General features: G+C 45.9%; 1 protein-coding gene across 1 annotated transcript in view; it reads left to right on the top strand.

Moving 5' to 3' along the window:
- Window positions 1-213: 213 nt before the first annotated feature.
- The window catches only part of LOC129858891 (guanine nucleotide exchange factor VAV3-like), a 160,203-nt gene continuing 143,147 nt past the window's right edge, over window positions 214-17,269 (top strand). Inside the window, exon 1 of the mRNA XM_055928128.1 lies at window positions 214-772. Within this exon, the coding sequence (XP_055784103.1) occupies window positions 569-772 (204 nt within the window). The 5' untranslated portion in view covers window positions 214-568. The remainder of the gene's footprint in view (window positions 773-17,269) is intronic.

Raw genomic sequence — 17,269 nt, 5'->3', positions numbered from 1 at the left:
GTGAATGTTAACCAGGGAAAAACTACCATCCCCTGTGCCCAATAAAAAAAACACCCAACTCTCCCAAAAGCATAAAAAATTTAAGTTTGCCAACCAGCACTATTATAGACCTCCGCTTCCCAGTAAATGTCGAACTGTCCCTTATGAGGTGACAACGCAGTAGCCTGTAGTAGCCTAACGCAGTGTACACGGAACATTCTGTATGAGTGGCAAACGGAAGAGGAGAGGCTGCGGGTGGTAGTTTAGCCCTGTGGACAGAGCGAGCGAGAGACCGAGAGAGAGCGCACGGACAGTGTCGCCGTTACTGTCAGCGGATGGAACAGTTCAGTCATCACTGGACAGTGTACAAGTAACTTACAGACAGTAGCCTCGCGTCTTCCAATTTACTTTTATTTATGTTATGAAACGAAGAGAAGTAGAATTAAATCCTGCTACTATACCTAGTTTCGTTTTCATCGTTTATATGATAAATTGACAACGGACACAATGTTGTATTAGTGCGTTCTATTGATTATACTCCAATCGGATTCCTATTCGTCGCGTAAGATTTGTTTGATCTCAAACCTAAATGGAGTATTGGAGGCAGTGCGCATTATGGTTGATCAACTGCAAGATGCTTGCACCCGACCATCGGGTAACATGGGAGTCTGCTCAGGTATTCGACCTGGCTCAGACCCTCCGAGATGGAGTGCTCCTGTGTCAACTTCTCAACAACCTCCGACCCCAGTCCATCAACCTCAAAGAGATCAACCTCCGACCTCAGATGTCACAGGTATGATAAGAAACGTGTTTACATTCACAGTGACAAAGTCAAACGCTGCAAATACTAGGCAACTCTACTATGCCCAGATGTTCACGCATCTAATGGAGGTAAACACAATAGCGAAATGAAATACTTCGCTCTGCACAGATGTTATGGTTGTTTTCCGTTTCAATCACTTAGTTCGCAGTGAACTTGGAAATTGTGTCATATCCTCGACAGTGTTATTTCTTGTCAACAAGGGAACTAATATTATTTTGGTCTCTCAAAGAAAAGCTGTAGTACTGTTATGTGAACCCGCAGATCCGCTCTCGCTTGCTCTCTATAGGTGATGAGAGTCTGTTCAGCTGGACGTAGAGGAGTTACTTTGAGGCTTTACCAACACGAACTAAACAGACTGGCAGATAGACAGCCCTAACACAGACAGGCAGATAGACAGCCCTAACACAGACAGGCAGATAGACAGACCTAACACAGACAGGCAGATAGACAGCCCTAACACAGACAGGCAGATAGACAGCCCTAACACAGACAGGCAGATAGACAGACCTAACACAGACAGGCAGATAGACAGACCTAACACAGACAGGCAGATAGACAGACCTAACACAGACAGGCAGATAGACAGACCTAACACAGACCTGCAGATAGACAGACCTAACACAGACAGGCAGACAGAGAGCGTCACTGTCAGGTACAGCAGCTCCCCCTGTATGCTGCATTATTAAAAACAGAGGCTTCTGCCTCCACTACATTTCCAGGCTCTCTCCTGGTTGTCAAAGACCATCTGCTCCTGTCCTATCCCACACCAAGCCTGTCCTGTCACAGCCGGGCCTGGCTCTGGGCTGGGCAGATTATAATTTGCCTTCACATCACAGCTAAATCTGTGACTTGGCTCAATGACAAACTGACTAGTTGGAAAGGTGGCATCCTACGACGGTGCCACGTTGAAAGTCACTCAGCTCTTCAGTAAGGCCATTCTACTGCCAGTGTTTGTCTATGGAGATTGCATGGCAGTGTGCTCGATTTTATATAGCTGTCTGCAAAGGGTGTGGCTGAAATAGCCGAATCCACTCATTTGAAGGGGTGTCCACATACTTTTTTATATATAGTGTAGGAACTGTATCATTGTAAAGCTGACAGAGAGGTCACTAATACAATAATTCTACAATCCCCATGTCAATATGAAATGCTTCAAAAATTGTCTCGTAATCAAGTTTGTTTTTAAAATGTTCAATGTTCGACCAATGTCGTGAAGTCAAGTTGACCATTACCATGACAGAACTGGTGTTCCTATTGCCATTTGTATTGCTTTTAGTGCCTCAAACAAATTGATGAAGGATTGACACAACATGTCAGCAATGGTGAATTGAAAGAGGAAACTCAACGGTGTCGGTAGGAAAAGAAGTTGATCTTTGTCTTACGCTCGGGATTACGCAAGGCCAACGGCTGCAACCTAATGACAGGGGGCGGATCATTATTTGTCAGCATCCGCTCTAATTCATGGCATAGTGGCACACAATGTAGCAGGAACTGGGTTGTGTTCTATACTCATCTTGCGAACACTATGTTATTTTTTTACGCGTGGCTCGTTAGATGCATTAGCCATTTTCTGATTCAATAAATGATGAGGATGATACATATGGAAATACAAAAAACAAACCACATCCTGTACATGAATTCACACACAGTAGTAGTATTACGTCACTGAAGCAAATATGGTTCATATTTACAAATCTGCTCAGCCTACTTTCTGTTAATTGTAGACCAAGAGTATATGATATTTCTGTTCCTAGGCTACGGACATACACATCCATTCATACAACATGCTGAGTGTAAGGGGACCAATTCCCTTTAGATGTCCATTACTGACCAACAGAAACGTATTATTTTTTGGGGTTTAAATTGTTTTTAAAAATCTGCCCGTCCCTGAAAGCTTGCGTCGTCGAGGTGACATTTACATAATGGAGTGTGGGTGGAGTCCACTGTGAATAATTAATGAGTACACAGTGGCAGCAGCTTATTTTATCATTGGTCCATTTACAACCAATGGGACACTAGGCCTCCACTCACCCAGTGGGACCCTGGGGGCCACAGAGACACCAATACAAAGGCTTTATAGGGCTCAGAGCACAAAGCACCTGTCTGTGGCATAGAGCCATATCAGAGTGCCCTCTCTGAGGACACAAGGGACTCGGGCCTTCAAAGCAGCGGGCCCTGTGGCTGAATTAGACACGTAATTAAAGCACAATGTATTAGAGCCTCTAAAGTGTTACTTGGACAGCAGTGGAATTTGTGATGGCAGAAGCAGGGCTGGTAAGAGGGACGTAGTGTAGTGTGTGTGTGTGTGTGTGTGTGTGATTCTCTGATGTGAAGTGTGTAGTGTGTTAGTCGTGTGATTCTCTGATGTGAAGTATGTAGTGTGTAATGTGTAGTGTGTGTGTGTGTGTGTGTGTGTGTGTGATTCTCTGATGTGAAGTGTGTAGTGTGTGTGTGTGTGTGTGTGTGTGATTCTCTGATGTGAAGTGTGTAGTGTGTGTGTGTGTGTGTGATTCTCTGATGTGAAGTGTGTAGTGTGTTAGTCGTGTGATTCTCTGATGTGAAGTATGTAGTGTGTAATGTGTAGTGTGTGTGTGTGTGTGTGTGTGTGTGTGTGTGTGTGTGTGTGTGTGTGTGTGTGTGTGTGTAATTCTCTGATGTGAAGTATGTAGTGTGTAGTGTGTGTGTGTGTGTGTGTGTGTGTGTGTGTGTGTGTAATTCTCTGATGTGAAGTGTGTAGTGTGTAATGTGTAGTGTGTGTGTGTGTAATTCTCTGATGTGAAGTGTGTAGTGTGTAATGTGTAGTGTGTGTGTGTGTAATTCTCTGATGTGAAGTGTGTAGTGTGTAATGTGTAGTGTGTGTGTGTGTGTGTGTGTGTGTGTGTGTGTGTGTAATTCTCTGATGTGAAGTGTGTAGTGTGTGTGTGTGTGTGTGTGTGTGTGTGTGGTGTGTGCCTTTTTTGGCTGCTCTGTTCAGTCAATACCAATATCCAATTGTTGTTGTTCGTCAGGGTAAGACAATAAAATGCTTCTCTTGTAGAAAAAATACAACAAAAAACTAAACTAAAACACACTTTGTTGTGACAGGATTTTACTTCAACCTTTTAACCTGGTGTCTTTTAAGAGAGCAACAACATGAACAAGATACATGGAAATGAGGGGTATTGGGCCTTCGTACCTTCTCCATAACACGTTCTAAGGAAAGAAGAAGTAAGAAACTGACATCCACGGAATATCTCAGCTTTGGATGTAGGTGTTATTTTGTCATGGAAACTGTGTCTGCTTGGGAAAAGGGAAGGAGACAGTGACAGGTACAACAGAAGTGAGTCTAAAGTGGGTTTTCTCAAAATGTGTGTGTGTGTGTGTGTGTGTGTGTGTGTGTGTGTGTGTGTGTGTGTGTGTGTGTGTGTGTGTGTGTGTGTGTGTGTGTGTGTGTGTGTGAATATTACAACAGGACAGTGCGCAAGTGTGTCAAATTAGAGGAAGTGTAGATGGCTGCTGGTACTGTTTTGGAAGCGGTGGTTTTCCCAGATAGCGATGTTATTCCGGCCCAGCTGTGGGCCACATACTTAGTGTTTTTTCTGGCCCAAAGCTGGCTGCATTAAACCAGCTAAACCAGCTATACTCCCCAAATGACACTGAACAAAAATATAAATGCAACATGTAAAATGTTGGTCCCATGTTTCATGAGCTGAAATAAGAGATCCCAGACATTTTCCATACGCACAAAAACTGTATTTCTCTCAAATGTTGTGCACAAATTTGATTACATCCCTGTTAGTGAGCATTTATCCTTTGCCAAGAAAATCTATCCACCTGACAGGTGTGGCATATCAAGAAGCTGATTAAACAGCATGATCATTACACAGGTGCACCTTGTGCTGGGGACAATAAAAGGCCAATCTAAAATGTGCAGTTTTGTTACACGACACAATGCCACAGATGTCTCAAGTTGAGGGAGTATACAATTGGCATGCCTACTGCAGTAATGCCCACCAGAGCTGTTGCCAGATAATTGAATGTTAATTTCTCTACCATAAGCCGCCTCCAACATAGTTTTAGAGAATTTGACAGTACACCCAAACCGGCCTTACAACCGCAGACCACGTGTAACCACGCCAGCCCAGGTCCTCCACATCCGGCTTCTTCACCTTCCTCTGTCCAGTGTCTGTGTTCTTTTGCCCATCTTAATCTTTTATTTTTATTGGCCAGTCAGTACTCTGCCTAGAAGGCCAGCATCTCGGAGTCACCTCTTCACTGTTGACGTTGAGACTGGTGTTTTGCGGGTACTATTTAATGATGCTGCCAGTTGAGGACTTGTGAGGTGTCTGTTTCTCAAACTAGACACTCAAATGTACTTGTCCTCTTGCTCAGTTGTGCACCGGGGCCTCTCAATACTCTTTCTATTCTGGTTAGAGCCAGTTTGCACTGTTCTGTGAAGGGAGTAGCCTGTAATCGAACCCACAAATGCTGATGCTCCAGATACTTAACTAGTCTAAAGATGGCCAGTTTTATTGCTTCTTTAATTAGCACAACAGTTTTTAGCTGTGCTAACATAATTGTAAAAGGGTTTTCTAATGATCAATTAGCCTTTTAAAATGATAAACTTGGATTAGCTAACACAACGTGCCATTGGAACACAGGAGTGATGGTCGCTGATAATGGGCCTCTTTACGTCTATGTAGATATTCCATGAAAAAAATGTAATCAGCCGTTTCCAGCTACAATAGTCATTTACAACATTAACACTGTCTACACTGTGTTTCTGATCAATTCATTGTTATTGTAATGGACAAAAAAATTTGTTTTTCTTTCAAAAACAAGGACATTTCTAAGTGACCCCAAACTTTTGAACGGTAGTGTATATTTTTGTTCGGTGTATATTCAGCTACTCTACTATTACATGTTGTATTTAAACAGAACAGAAGAGCAGCTGAGGATAAAGTCAATCGAAAAATCTGGTTAATTACAAGTTCGAACATGAAAAATGTTAAGTACTATAATAAGTACGATTGATTTGAATTGGATTTGTGCCACAGCTGCTAAAACGTGGGCATTTGGAAACATTGGTCAGGTAAAACAAAGCATGGACTGCTGTTATATCTCGTCCATAGACAGCGTACATAGTAAAGACATTTTGGTAAACTGTCCCCTTCCCCTTTCGGTTTCCCCTTCATGTTTCCTGTTTTCCCTTCCCCTTCCTGTTTCCCCTTCATGTTTCCTGTTTTCCCTTCCCCTTCCTGTTTCCCCTTCCCATGGGAAGCTCACTGGTGTTGATGTGATTCATTGATTTCTGTATTTCATTTCAGATTTTTGCAACTCTTCTATTGCATAAACTATTTCTATGCCCGGTATAGGTAGGAGCAGCGAGACACCAGTTGGCTTAAAAGCCCAAAAATTGTATAACATTTTAACAGAGCACACCATCAGTTAAATGAATAACAATTCATTAATAATAACAATTCTAATAACAATTCTACCTGGTGTTGATAGGGTTTGTATATAATTCCCAAGCTGCTGGAAGGAGAGACAGGGAAGATGTCTATCCTTGGTGTCAGATAAACACTTCCTCCCCATCTCTCCCTCCCCCATCTCTCCCTCCCCCATCTCTCCCTCCCCCATCTCTCCCTCCCCCATCTCTCCCTCCCCCATCTCTCCCTCCCCCATCTCTCCCTCCTCTTCTCTCCCTCCCTCTTCTCTCCCTCCCCCATCTCTCCCTCCCCATCTCTCCCTCCCGCCATCTCTTCCTCCCCCATCTCTCCCTCCCCATCTCTCCCTCCCCCATCTCTCCCTCCCTCTTCTCTCCCTCCCCCATCTCTCCCTCCCCCATCTCTCCCTCCCCATCTCTCCCTCCCTCTTCTCTCCCTCCCCCATCTCTCCCTCCCCCATCTCTCCCTCCCCCATCTCTCCCTCCCCCATCTCTCCCTCCCCCATCTCTCCCTCCCCAATCTCTCCCTCCCCCATCTCTCCCTCCCCATCTCTCCCTCCCCAATCTCTCCATCCCCCATACTCTATACCATCTTGCCTATGCTGTTCGGCCATCGCTCATCCATATATTTTTATGTACACATTCTTATTCATTCCTTTAAACTTGTGTGTGTATAAGGCAGTTTTTGTGAAATTGTTAGATTACTTGTTAGATATTACTGCACGGTCGGAACTAGAAGCACAAGCATTTCGCTACACTCGCATTAACATCTGCTAACCATGTGTATGTGACAAATAACATTTGATTTGATTTGATTTTGACCAGCAGGCACATACCAATCCCTCACTCCATACAATTCTCCAACCTCAAATACACCCCTCTCCCAAAGTCCATCAAGGTCCAGGTGACGCACCGCTCGTGGCTCACCTCTCTCTCCCTCCTTCCAGACGCAACCACATCCCTCAGACGCCATTTTAGATGTTATCCGATTCTTCCGGGGGGAAAAAAACAAGAACACAAATTGTTGCAATGTCATGCTAATCGCATTGCAGGAAGCTATTTGTGTCGTGATGGAACATTTTGTAATATTATGAGAAATCTTTACTAATCAAAAACTTCCTCATTTGAAAAGGTGTGTCCATCTCTCCCTCCACCAGCTGGTTCTGAAACATGCAAGGGATTTAATGGAGAAAGAGAGTGTCTGATGGATATCTATGTTTTGTTGTGGTGTTGTCTGCTGGGACCAAGATCTTAAAGGGACCAAGATCTTACATAGTCTTGAGGAATCTGGTGAACTAGAGGTGGACAAGAGAAAATAAACTGTTTGATTAAAAAGTGTAAAAACTGTAAAAAATTTAAAAAAAAAAAATGAATGGGAACTAGGAAAGGAAAGAAGGAAAGGGATATAGGAAAGTAAGTTAGGAAATTATTAAAGGAAAGGATTAAAGGAAAGGAAGCTAGGGAAGGAGGAAAGATACCTAGGAAAGTAAATAAGTAAGATTAGAAGATGTTTCTGAACATGTCTATGTTATGGATAATCATGAATTAATTGTGAACGAAAAGTACTGTCGCCTCATATGAAACCAGTCGTGTAAAGCACATAAGTAAAGTTTTGGGGGGTATCTGTACTTTTAGTTATATTTTTGACTACTTTTACTTCACTACATTCAGGGGTTAAAGCAACAACAACAAAACAATCCCATGACTGAAATTTAAGTCAATCTCAGACCGGTTGTCTGGGGAAAAGTTAACCTTCCCTTTGCTGTAAGAGACCATCGTGCTTTTAGGGAAAGAGGATATTTTTGTACATGTATTAAGCTGAGAGTTTGACCAATTCCAGTCTCTCTGATTAGGGTACCGTATCATATAATTTTTTATGTAGAACGACTGAGAAGCTCGGTTCTGGTGACTTTAAAAGGACATTCTACTCCAAAATTAAAGAAAATAAATTGATGCTAACACCATCTTAAATGGTATTTTAACCTCCAGAAATGGGTCCAATAACATATTGGTAAAAATTCTGTTAAAATTATTTTAAGATATTGGACTATGCGTATAGACTATGCATGGTCTATATTATCAGATGTCAAAATCAAATCACATTTTATCAGTCACATGCGCCGAATACAACAGGTTTCACCTTACAGTGAAATACTTACTTACGAGCCCCTAACCAACAATGTAGTTCAAAAAAAATATATATATATATTTTAAAAATTATAATAAATAAAATTAATTTACGGATAAGAAATAAGCAACAAGTAATTAAAGAGCAGCGGTAAAATAACAATACGAGACTATATACAGGAGGGTACCGGTACAGAGTCAATGTACAGGGGGCACCGGTTAGTCGAGGTAATATGTAGATGTATGTAGAGTTATTAAAGTGACTATGCATAGATGATAACAACAGAGAGTAGCAGCGGTGTAAAAGGGGGGTGGGGTGGGCAATGCAAATAGTCTGGGTAGCCATTTGATTAGGTGTTCAGGAGTCTTATGGCTTGGAGGTAGAAGCTGTGGAGAAGCCTCATTGACCTAGACTTGGCGCTCCTGTACCGCTTGCCGTGCGGTAGCAGAGAACAGTCTATGACTAGGGTGACTGGAGTCTTTGATAATTTTTAGGGCCTTCCTCTGACACCGCCTGGTATAGAGGTCCTGGATGGCAGAGAGCTTGGCCTCAGTGATGTACTGGGCCGTTCGCACTACCCTCTGTAGTTCCTTGCGGTCGGAGGCCGAGCAGTTGCCATACCAGGCAGTGACGCAACCGGTCAGAATGCTCTCAATGGTGCAGCTGTAAAACCTTTAGCTCAGTGCAGATGTTGCCTGTAATCCATGGCTTCTGGTTGGGGTATGTACGTACGGTAACTGTGGGGACGACGTCATCGATGCACTTATTGATGAAGCCAATGACAGATGTGGTTTACTCCTCAATGCCATCGGAGGAATCACGGAACATATTCCAGTCTGTGCTAGAAAAACAGTCCTGTAGCTTAGCATCTGCTTCATCTTTTTTATTGATCTAGTCACTGGTGCTTCCTGCTTTAATTGTTGCTTGTAAGCAGGAATTAGGAGGATAGAATTATAGTCAGATTTGCCAAATGGAGGGCGAGGGAGAGCTTTGTATGCGTCTCTATGTGTGAAGTAAAGGTGGTCCAGAGTTTTTTCCCCTCTGGTTGCATATTTAACATGCCGATTAGAAATTTGGTAAAACAGATTTAAGTTTCCCTGCATTAAAGTCCCCAGCTACTAGGAGCGCAGGCTCTGGGTGAGCATTTTCTTGTTTGCTTATGGTGGAATACAGCTCATTCACTGCTGTCTTAGTGCCAGACTCTGACTGTGGTGGTATGTTAACAGCTACGAAAAATACAGATGAAAACTCTCGGTAGGTATTGTGGTCTACAGTTTATCATGAGATACTCTACCTCAGGCGAGCAATAGCTTGCGACTTCCTTACATATCGTGCACCAGCTGTTATTTACAAAAATACATAATCTGCCGCCCCTTGTCTTACCAGAAGCTGCAGTTCTATCCTGCCGATACAGCGTATAACCAGCCAGCTGTATGTTGATAATGTCGTCGTTCAGCCATGACTCCGTGAAGCATAAAATATTACAGTTTTGAATGTCCCGTTGGTAGTTTAATTTTGAGCGTAGGTCATCTATTTTATTCTCCAAAGATTGCACGTTTGCTAACAGAATGGGAGGAACTGGGGGTTTATTCGATCACCTACGAATTCTCAGAAGGCAGCCCACCTTTTGGCCCCTTTTTCTCCACCTCCTCTTCTGGGCCATGTGCTTATTAGCAATGAGCATTATCACCTGTAGTCCAATTGGTTAAGCATAGCCCCTATAAAATGTACATAGACTGAAGCGTGGGGTTTGTCCATCTGCATTTACTCCATTGGACATAACATCCTGATTGTTATTATTCATTATAATAATTTTCTTCTAAATATGAATATATCAATAATTATTCATTATTATTCACTCAAATATATTTGTTTGTTTCTTTTACAAAGTATGACATTGCCCCCATTAAGAGCTCTGTTGCACAGCTGTGCTTGAAACTGGTTGTAAAACTGCATTCGTAAAACGATGCCACGCGCAGTTGAAGGAGTAGAGAAAGTAAACGTCGTAGTAATGTATAACTGGGATCCCGTCTCGTTTTTCATTAAACAAAGGACAAAACTGCTTTCAAAATACAGTCTTTTGCAGTGTACTTATAATAAACGGAACAGATTGATTTAATGTTCTCCTGGACACATTACAGTCTACTACTCTCTACAGTGTCTTCAGTCCAACAGTCTACTACTCTCTACAGTGTCTTCAGTCCAACAGTCTACTACTCTCTACAGTGTCTTCAGTCCAACAGTCTACTAATCTCTACAGTGTCTTCAGTCCAACAGTCTACTACTCTCTACAGTGTCTTCAGTCCAACAGTCTACTACTCTCTACAGTGGCTTCATCCCAACAGTCTACTAATCTCTACAGTGGCTTCATCCCAACAGTCTACTACTCTCTACAGTGTCTTCAGCCCAACAGTCTACTACTCTCTACAGTGTCTTCAGTCCAACTCTCTAATACATCATTGGACGGACGGACGGACGGACGGACAGACCTTTAGAAGGGAAGAGTAGTCTTCAACAGACTGGATTTGGCCTCTCTTAGTGTGTGTCATAAATAGACATTGAATATAGAATATGTACCTCTGCAGAGAGTCAACTGAAATAAACGGCAATGCTACATGAGGAATTAATATAATCCAATTGTATTATTTTCCCAAAAAGAAGTGAGTCCGATTTGTCTCTAATCAATGTTTATTGCATTTTTGAAACGTACCCAGACTGGTTCATTAATCAGAATTGTACTGAGTGCTTTGTGAGAGCTTTTCGTCAATACTGACATAGTTAGATTGAAAACAGTGGCCGTTGATGATAGCATTTGACTCTATTCTAGTCCATGTCTGATACGAATCAAATCACGTTTATATACATAAAGCCGTCTACTTCTCATTCTAACTTTCACCCTGACTCTTTTACTCAACAAGACGTATTTAACTCAGTTCTTCATGTCTGCCCTGTTTTAATACATTATTCATGTAGAGAGAGAGAGAGAGACAGAGAGAGAGAGAGAGAGAGACAGAGAGAGAGACAGAGAGAGAGAGAGAGAGACACAGACAGAGACACAGACAGAGAGAGAGACAGAGAGAGAGAGATCTGCAGCAACCTTCACCGTACATTCGCCAGTGGGTACAAAAACAACAACATTGAAAGCCTTCAGCCAAATTAAATGGGCATTCTTTTCTATTCAGCTAAAACTAGACAGAGAAGTAATAGGAACAATGATAATGATGATAATGTTAAAAGCAAAGAGCACTTTAGAGAAGCCTTGCAGTGTGTAACCTAGTGTTTCAGTTGTGTACATATGAACACTATTTTATATCAGGTTTCTCCAGTAAGTGAGGAGGAGTCTGTATAATGCATCTCGTGCTGTGTAACAGTAGTTGGAGGTGATACATTGACATGACTGCTGTACAAACCGATCTCTTTATAAATACTGTATGTCTGTCGTCATTGTCTTTGGTTGCAGTGTAGAGGGACCGCTAAAAATATATACCTGTGGTGATAATTATGTACAGACACACATGAACACTGGGCCAGACACCAGTTGATCTGTCTCACACACCCTCTGCAGCTGGAAACCAGATATATGATATTTGGATGCGTGGAAGGGGGAGAAAGGGAGGAGGCGGAGGATGAGGAGGAGGAGTATGAAGGGGAGGAAGGGGATGAGTGGGTGGACAGCCAGTATTCACGCTCCAGTGAGGGGACACTGGTGGCACGTCTTGCCTCTTCCTGAGAGCAGATACGCTGGAGAGACAGAGCAGAGGGTGGAGGGAGAGACAGAGCAGAGAGTGGAGGGAGAGAGAGAGCAGAGGGTGGAGGGAGAGACAGAGCAGAGGGTGGAGGGAGAGACAGAGCAGAGAGTGGAGGGAGAGAGAGAGCAGAGGGTGGAGGGAGAGACAGAGCGGAGGGTGGCGGGAGAGACAGAGCAGAGGGTGGAGGGAGAGACAGAGCAGAGGGTGGAGGGAGAGAGAGAGCAGAGGGTGGAGGGAGAGAGAGAGCAGAGGGTGGAGGGAGAGACAGAGCAGAGGGTGGAGGGAGAGACAGAGCAGAGGGTGGAGGGAGAGAGAGAGCAGAGGGTGGAGGGAGAGACAGAGCAGAGGGTGGAGGGAGAGACAGAGCAGAGGGTGGAGGGAGAGAGAGAGCAGAGGGTGGAGGGAGAGAGAGAGCAGAGGGTGGAGGGAGAGAGAGAGCAGAGGGTGGAGGGAGAGAGAGAGCAGAGGGTGGAGGGAGAGACAGAGCAGAGGGTGGAGGGAGAGAGAGAGCAGAGGGTGGAGGGAGAGACAGAGCAGAGGGTGGAGGGAGAGACAGAGCAGAGGGTGGAGGAAGAGAGAGAGCAGAGGGTGGAGGGAGAGAGAGCAGAGGGTGGAGGGAGAGACAGAGCAGAGGGTGGAGGGAGAGAGAGAGCAGAGGGTGGAGGGAGAGAGAGAGCAGAGGGTGGAGGGAGAGACAGAGCAGAGGGTGGAGGGAGAGAGAGAGCAGAGGGTGGAGGGAGAAACAGAGCAGAGGGTGGAGGGAGAGAGAGAGCAGAGGGTGGAGGGAGAGACAGAGCAGAGGGTGGAGGGAGAGAGAGAGCAGAGGGTGGAGGGAGAGACAGAGCAGAGGGAGAGACAGAGCAGAGGGTGGAGGGAGAGACAGAGCAGAGGGTGGAGGGCGAGAGAGAGCAGAGGGTGGAGGGAGAGACAGAGCAGAGGGTGGAGGGAGAGACAGAGCAGAGGGTGGAGGGAGAGACAGAGCAGAGGGTGGAGGGAGAGAGAGAGCGGAGGGTGGAGGGAGAGAGAGAGCAGAGGGTGGAGGGAGAGACAGAGCGGAGGGTGGAGGGAGAGACAGAGCAGAGGGTGGAGGGAGAGAGAGCAGAGGGTGGAGGGAGAGACAGAGCGGAGGGTGGAGGGAGAGACAGAGCGGAGGGTGGAGGGAGAGAGAGAGCAGAGGGTGGAGGGAGAGACAGAGCGGAGGGTGGAGGGAGAGACAGAGCAGAGGGTGGAGGGAGAGAGAGCAGAGGGTGGAGGGAGAGAGAGAGCAGAGGGTGGAGGGAGAGACAGAGCGGAGGGTGGAGGGAGAGAGAGAGCAGAGGGAGAGACAGAGCAGAGGGTGGAGGGAGAGACAGAGCGGAGGGTGGAGGGAGAGAGAGAGCAGAGGGTGGAGGGAGAAACAGAGCAGAGGGTGGAGGGAGAGACAGAGCAGAGGGTGGAGGGAGAGAGAGCGGAGGGTGGCGGGAGAGACAGAGCAGAGGGTGGAGGGAGAGACAGAGCAGAGGGTGGAGGGAGAGAGAGAGCAGAGGGTGGAGGGAGAGACAGAGCGGAGGGTGGAGGGAGAGACAGAGCGGAGGGTGGAGGGAGAGAGAGAGCGGAGGGTGGAGGGAGAGAGAGAGCAGAGGGTGGAGGGAGAGAGAGAGCGGAGGGTGGAGGGAGAGACAGAGCGGAGGGTGGAGGGAGAGAGAGAGCAGAGGGTGGAGGGAGAGAGAGAGCAGAGGGTGGAGGGAGAGAGAGAGCAGAGGGTGGAGGGAGAGAGAGAGCAGAGGGAGAGACAGAGCAGAGGGTGGAGGGAGAGACAGAGCGGAGGGTGGAGGGAGAGAGAGAGCAGAGGGTGGAGGGAGAAACAGAGCAGAGGGTGGAGGGAGAGACAGAGCAGAGGGTGGAGGGAGAGACAGAGCGGAGGGTGGAGGGAGAGAGAGAGCAGAGGGTGGAGGGAGAGAGAGAGCAGAGGGTGGAGGGAGAGAGAGAGCAGAGGGTGGAGGGAGAGACAGAGCGGAGGGTGGAGGGAGAGACAGAGCGGAGGGAGAGACAGAGCGGAGGGTGGAGGGAGAGACAGAGCGGAGGGTGGAGGGAGAGACAGAGCGGAGGGTGGAGGGAGAGACAGAGCGGAGGGAGAGACAGAGCGGAGGGTGGAGGGAGAGAGAGAGCGGAGGGTGGAGGGAGAGACAGAGCAGAGGGTGGAGGGAGAGACAGAGCGGAGGGTGGAGGGAGAGACAGAGCGGAGGGTGGAGGGAGAGAGAGAGCGGAGGGTGGAGGGAGAGACAGAGCGGAGGGTGGAGGGAGAGACAGAGCGGAGGGTGGAGGGAGAGAGAGAGCAGAGGGTGGAGGGAGAGACAGAGCGGAGGGTGGAGGGAGAGACAGAGCAGAGGGTGGAGGGAGAGACAGAGCAGAGGGTGGAGGGAGAGACAGAGCAGAGGGTGGAGGGAGAGACAGAGCAGAGGGTGGAGGGAGAGAGAGAGCAGAGGGTGGAGGGAGAGACAGAGCGGAGGGTGGAGGGAGAGACAGAGCGGAGGGTGGAGGGAGAGAGAGAGTGGAGGGTGGTGTGCAGCTCTCCATGAATTACATTTACCCTTGATTCTTCACTTCTCCTCACATCCCAGCCAACCAATCACAACCCTTTGTCTCTCATGACCTCATCACAGAATGGCAGCATTACTTGACCCTCTCTGTCATTAAACAGACAAGACAGAGCACCAACTACCATAAACCTGTAAACAGACAGGACAGAGCACCAACTACCATAAACCTGTAAACAGACAGGACAGAGCACCAACTACCATAAACCTGTAAACAGACAGGACAGACAGGACAGAGCACCAACTACCATAAACCTGTAAACAGACAGGACAGAGCACCAACTACCATAAACCTGTAAACAGACAGGACAGAGCACCAACTACCATAAACCTGTAAACAGACAGGACAGAGCACCAACTACCATAAACCTGTAAACAGACAGGACAGAGCACCAACTACCATAAACCTGTAAACCGACAGGACAGAGCACCAACTACCGTAAACCTGTAAACAGACAGGACAGAGCACCAACTACCATAAACCTGTAAACAGACAGGACAGAGCACCAACTACCATAAACCATACTGCGGTGGATATGCATGGAGGTTTGGGAAACCTCTAATGGAAAATGCCAATAGATATGCAAACGTTACTTCATTTTTACCTCTCTGAAACACACCAGGCTGTACATGAAAGAACAAACTGTAAGAGGCGTTGGAGATTCTAAATGTGATTAGTCTGGCATGCGTCCCAATTGGCATCCTGTTCCCTATATAGTGCACTACTTTTGACCAGAGACCTATTCCCTATATAGTGCACTACTTTTGACCAGAGACCTATTCCCTATATAGTGCACTACTTTTTACCAGAGACCTATTCCCTATATAGTGCACTACTTTTGCCCAGAGCCTTATTCCCTATATAGTGCACTACTTTTGACCAGAGACCTATTCCCTATATAGTGCACTACTTTTGACCAGAGCCTTATTCCCTATATAGTACACTACTTTTGACCAGAGACCTATTCCCTATATAGTGCACTACTTTTGACCAGAGACCTATTCCCTATATAGTGCGCTACTTTTGACCAGAGCCTTATTCCCTATATAGTGCACTACTTTTGACCAGAGACCTATTCCCTAAATAGTGCACTACTTTTGACAAGAGCCCTATTCCCTAAATAGTGCACTACTTTTGACAAGAGCCTTATTCCCTATATAGTGCACTACTTTTGACAAGAGCCCTACTGGTCCTGAGGTAATAGGGGGCCATTAGGGACAGAGCTTATGTCCCTGGGTTTGGACCAGCCGCAGTGGACCGCAGGCCGGGCCGGCCGAGGCCAATCACTCATCCCGCGTGAATAATGTATTAAAACAGGGCAGACATGAAGAACTGAGTTAAATCCGTCTTGTTGAGTAAAAGAGTCGGGGTGAAAGTTAGAAGGAGAAGCAGACCTAGTCCTGCACAGAAACGACGTTGCAAACCACTATACACACACTTCCCAACGCTTACGTTTTTGGCTGGACGCACACACTTCAGTTAGGAACATCATGTGAACGTCTGTCAGCAACACAACTTCTTCTCGTGCGAGGGCAAACACACACAAACTAAAGGTAGCAGAGTATAGCAGACTATAGTAGGGTACAGTAGGGTATATAGTAGATTATAGTATAGTGAAGTATATTAGAATACAGTATATAGTGGAGTATAGTAGAGTATATAGTAGAGTATAGCAGAGTATACAGAGTGTAGCGTGGTATATGGTAGAGTATACAGTATAGCAGAGTGGAGTGGAGTATAGTTGATTATAGTATAGTAGAGTCTATAGTAGTAGTGTGTATAGTATCGTAGAGTATACTGTCCACTGCCTCGGAGGTTTATGGAAACAGTACAAGCTGAGGGGGTGTATCTCTGGATTGTGGATCCTGCTTTTTTAGCCGTCTGTCTCCTGGCTGCCTTTGATCCTACGCTGGACCAGGACAGCTGTTGATCTGCAGTCAGCACATATTCATTCGCCTACACTCCAGCTCAGGTTTCCCGATGACACAGCTGAGAACAGGTCCCAGCTCTCACATCAATGCGTGTGACACCTGCAGTACCTCAACTCTGGGCTGGGCTGTCGTCGCAAATGGTACCGTATTTCCTATGTATTGGATTTATGTTGACCAGAAACTATAGGGTCCTGCACGGCAAGGCCCACAGGGCTCTGGTCAACGGTAGTGCACCTTGTTAGGGGATAGGTTGAACCCTGGTGATTTATTTCCCTGTCGTTAAGCCGATGTCACTCAAAGCTATCTGGATGCAATTTATGTTGCTTGCAATAAAGTTACGTCTGGGTTGTACAGTGTGTTAGTGATGGGCATTCCAAGTCTTTTCCGGACGGCTCATTTGATTCCATTCACATAAAAGAGTCGGTTCATTTGGTTCCATTCACCTAAAAGAGTTTGCTCATTTGGTTCCATTCACATAAAAGAGTCGGCTCATTTGGTTCCATTCACATAAAAGAGTCGGTTCATTTGGTTCTATTCACATAAAAGAGTCGGCTCATTTGGTTCCATTCACTTAAAAGAGCCGGTTCATTTGGTTCCATTCACATAAAAGAGTCGGCTCATTTGGTTCCATTCACATAAAAGAGTCGGTTAATTTGG

The sequence above is a fragment of the Salvelinus fontinalis genome, chromosome 7 (assembly GCF_029448725.1).
Source record: "Salvelinus fontinalis isolate EN_2023a chromosome 7, ASM2944872v1, whole genome shotgun sequence".
Classification (NCBI taxonomy): domain Eukaryota; kingdom Metazoa; phylum Chordata; class Actinopteri; order Salmoniformes; family Salmonidae; genus Salvelinus; species Salvelinus fontinalis.
The sequence above is the reverse complement of the archived record's forward strand: the minus strand, read 5'-3'. Positions and strand labels throughout refer to the sequence as shown.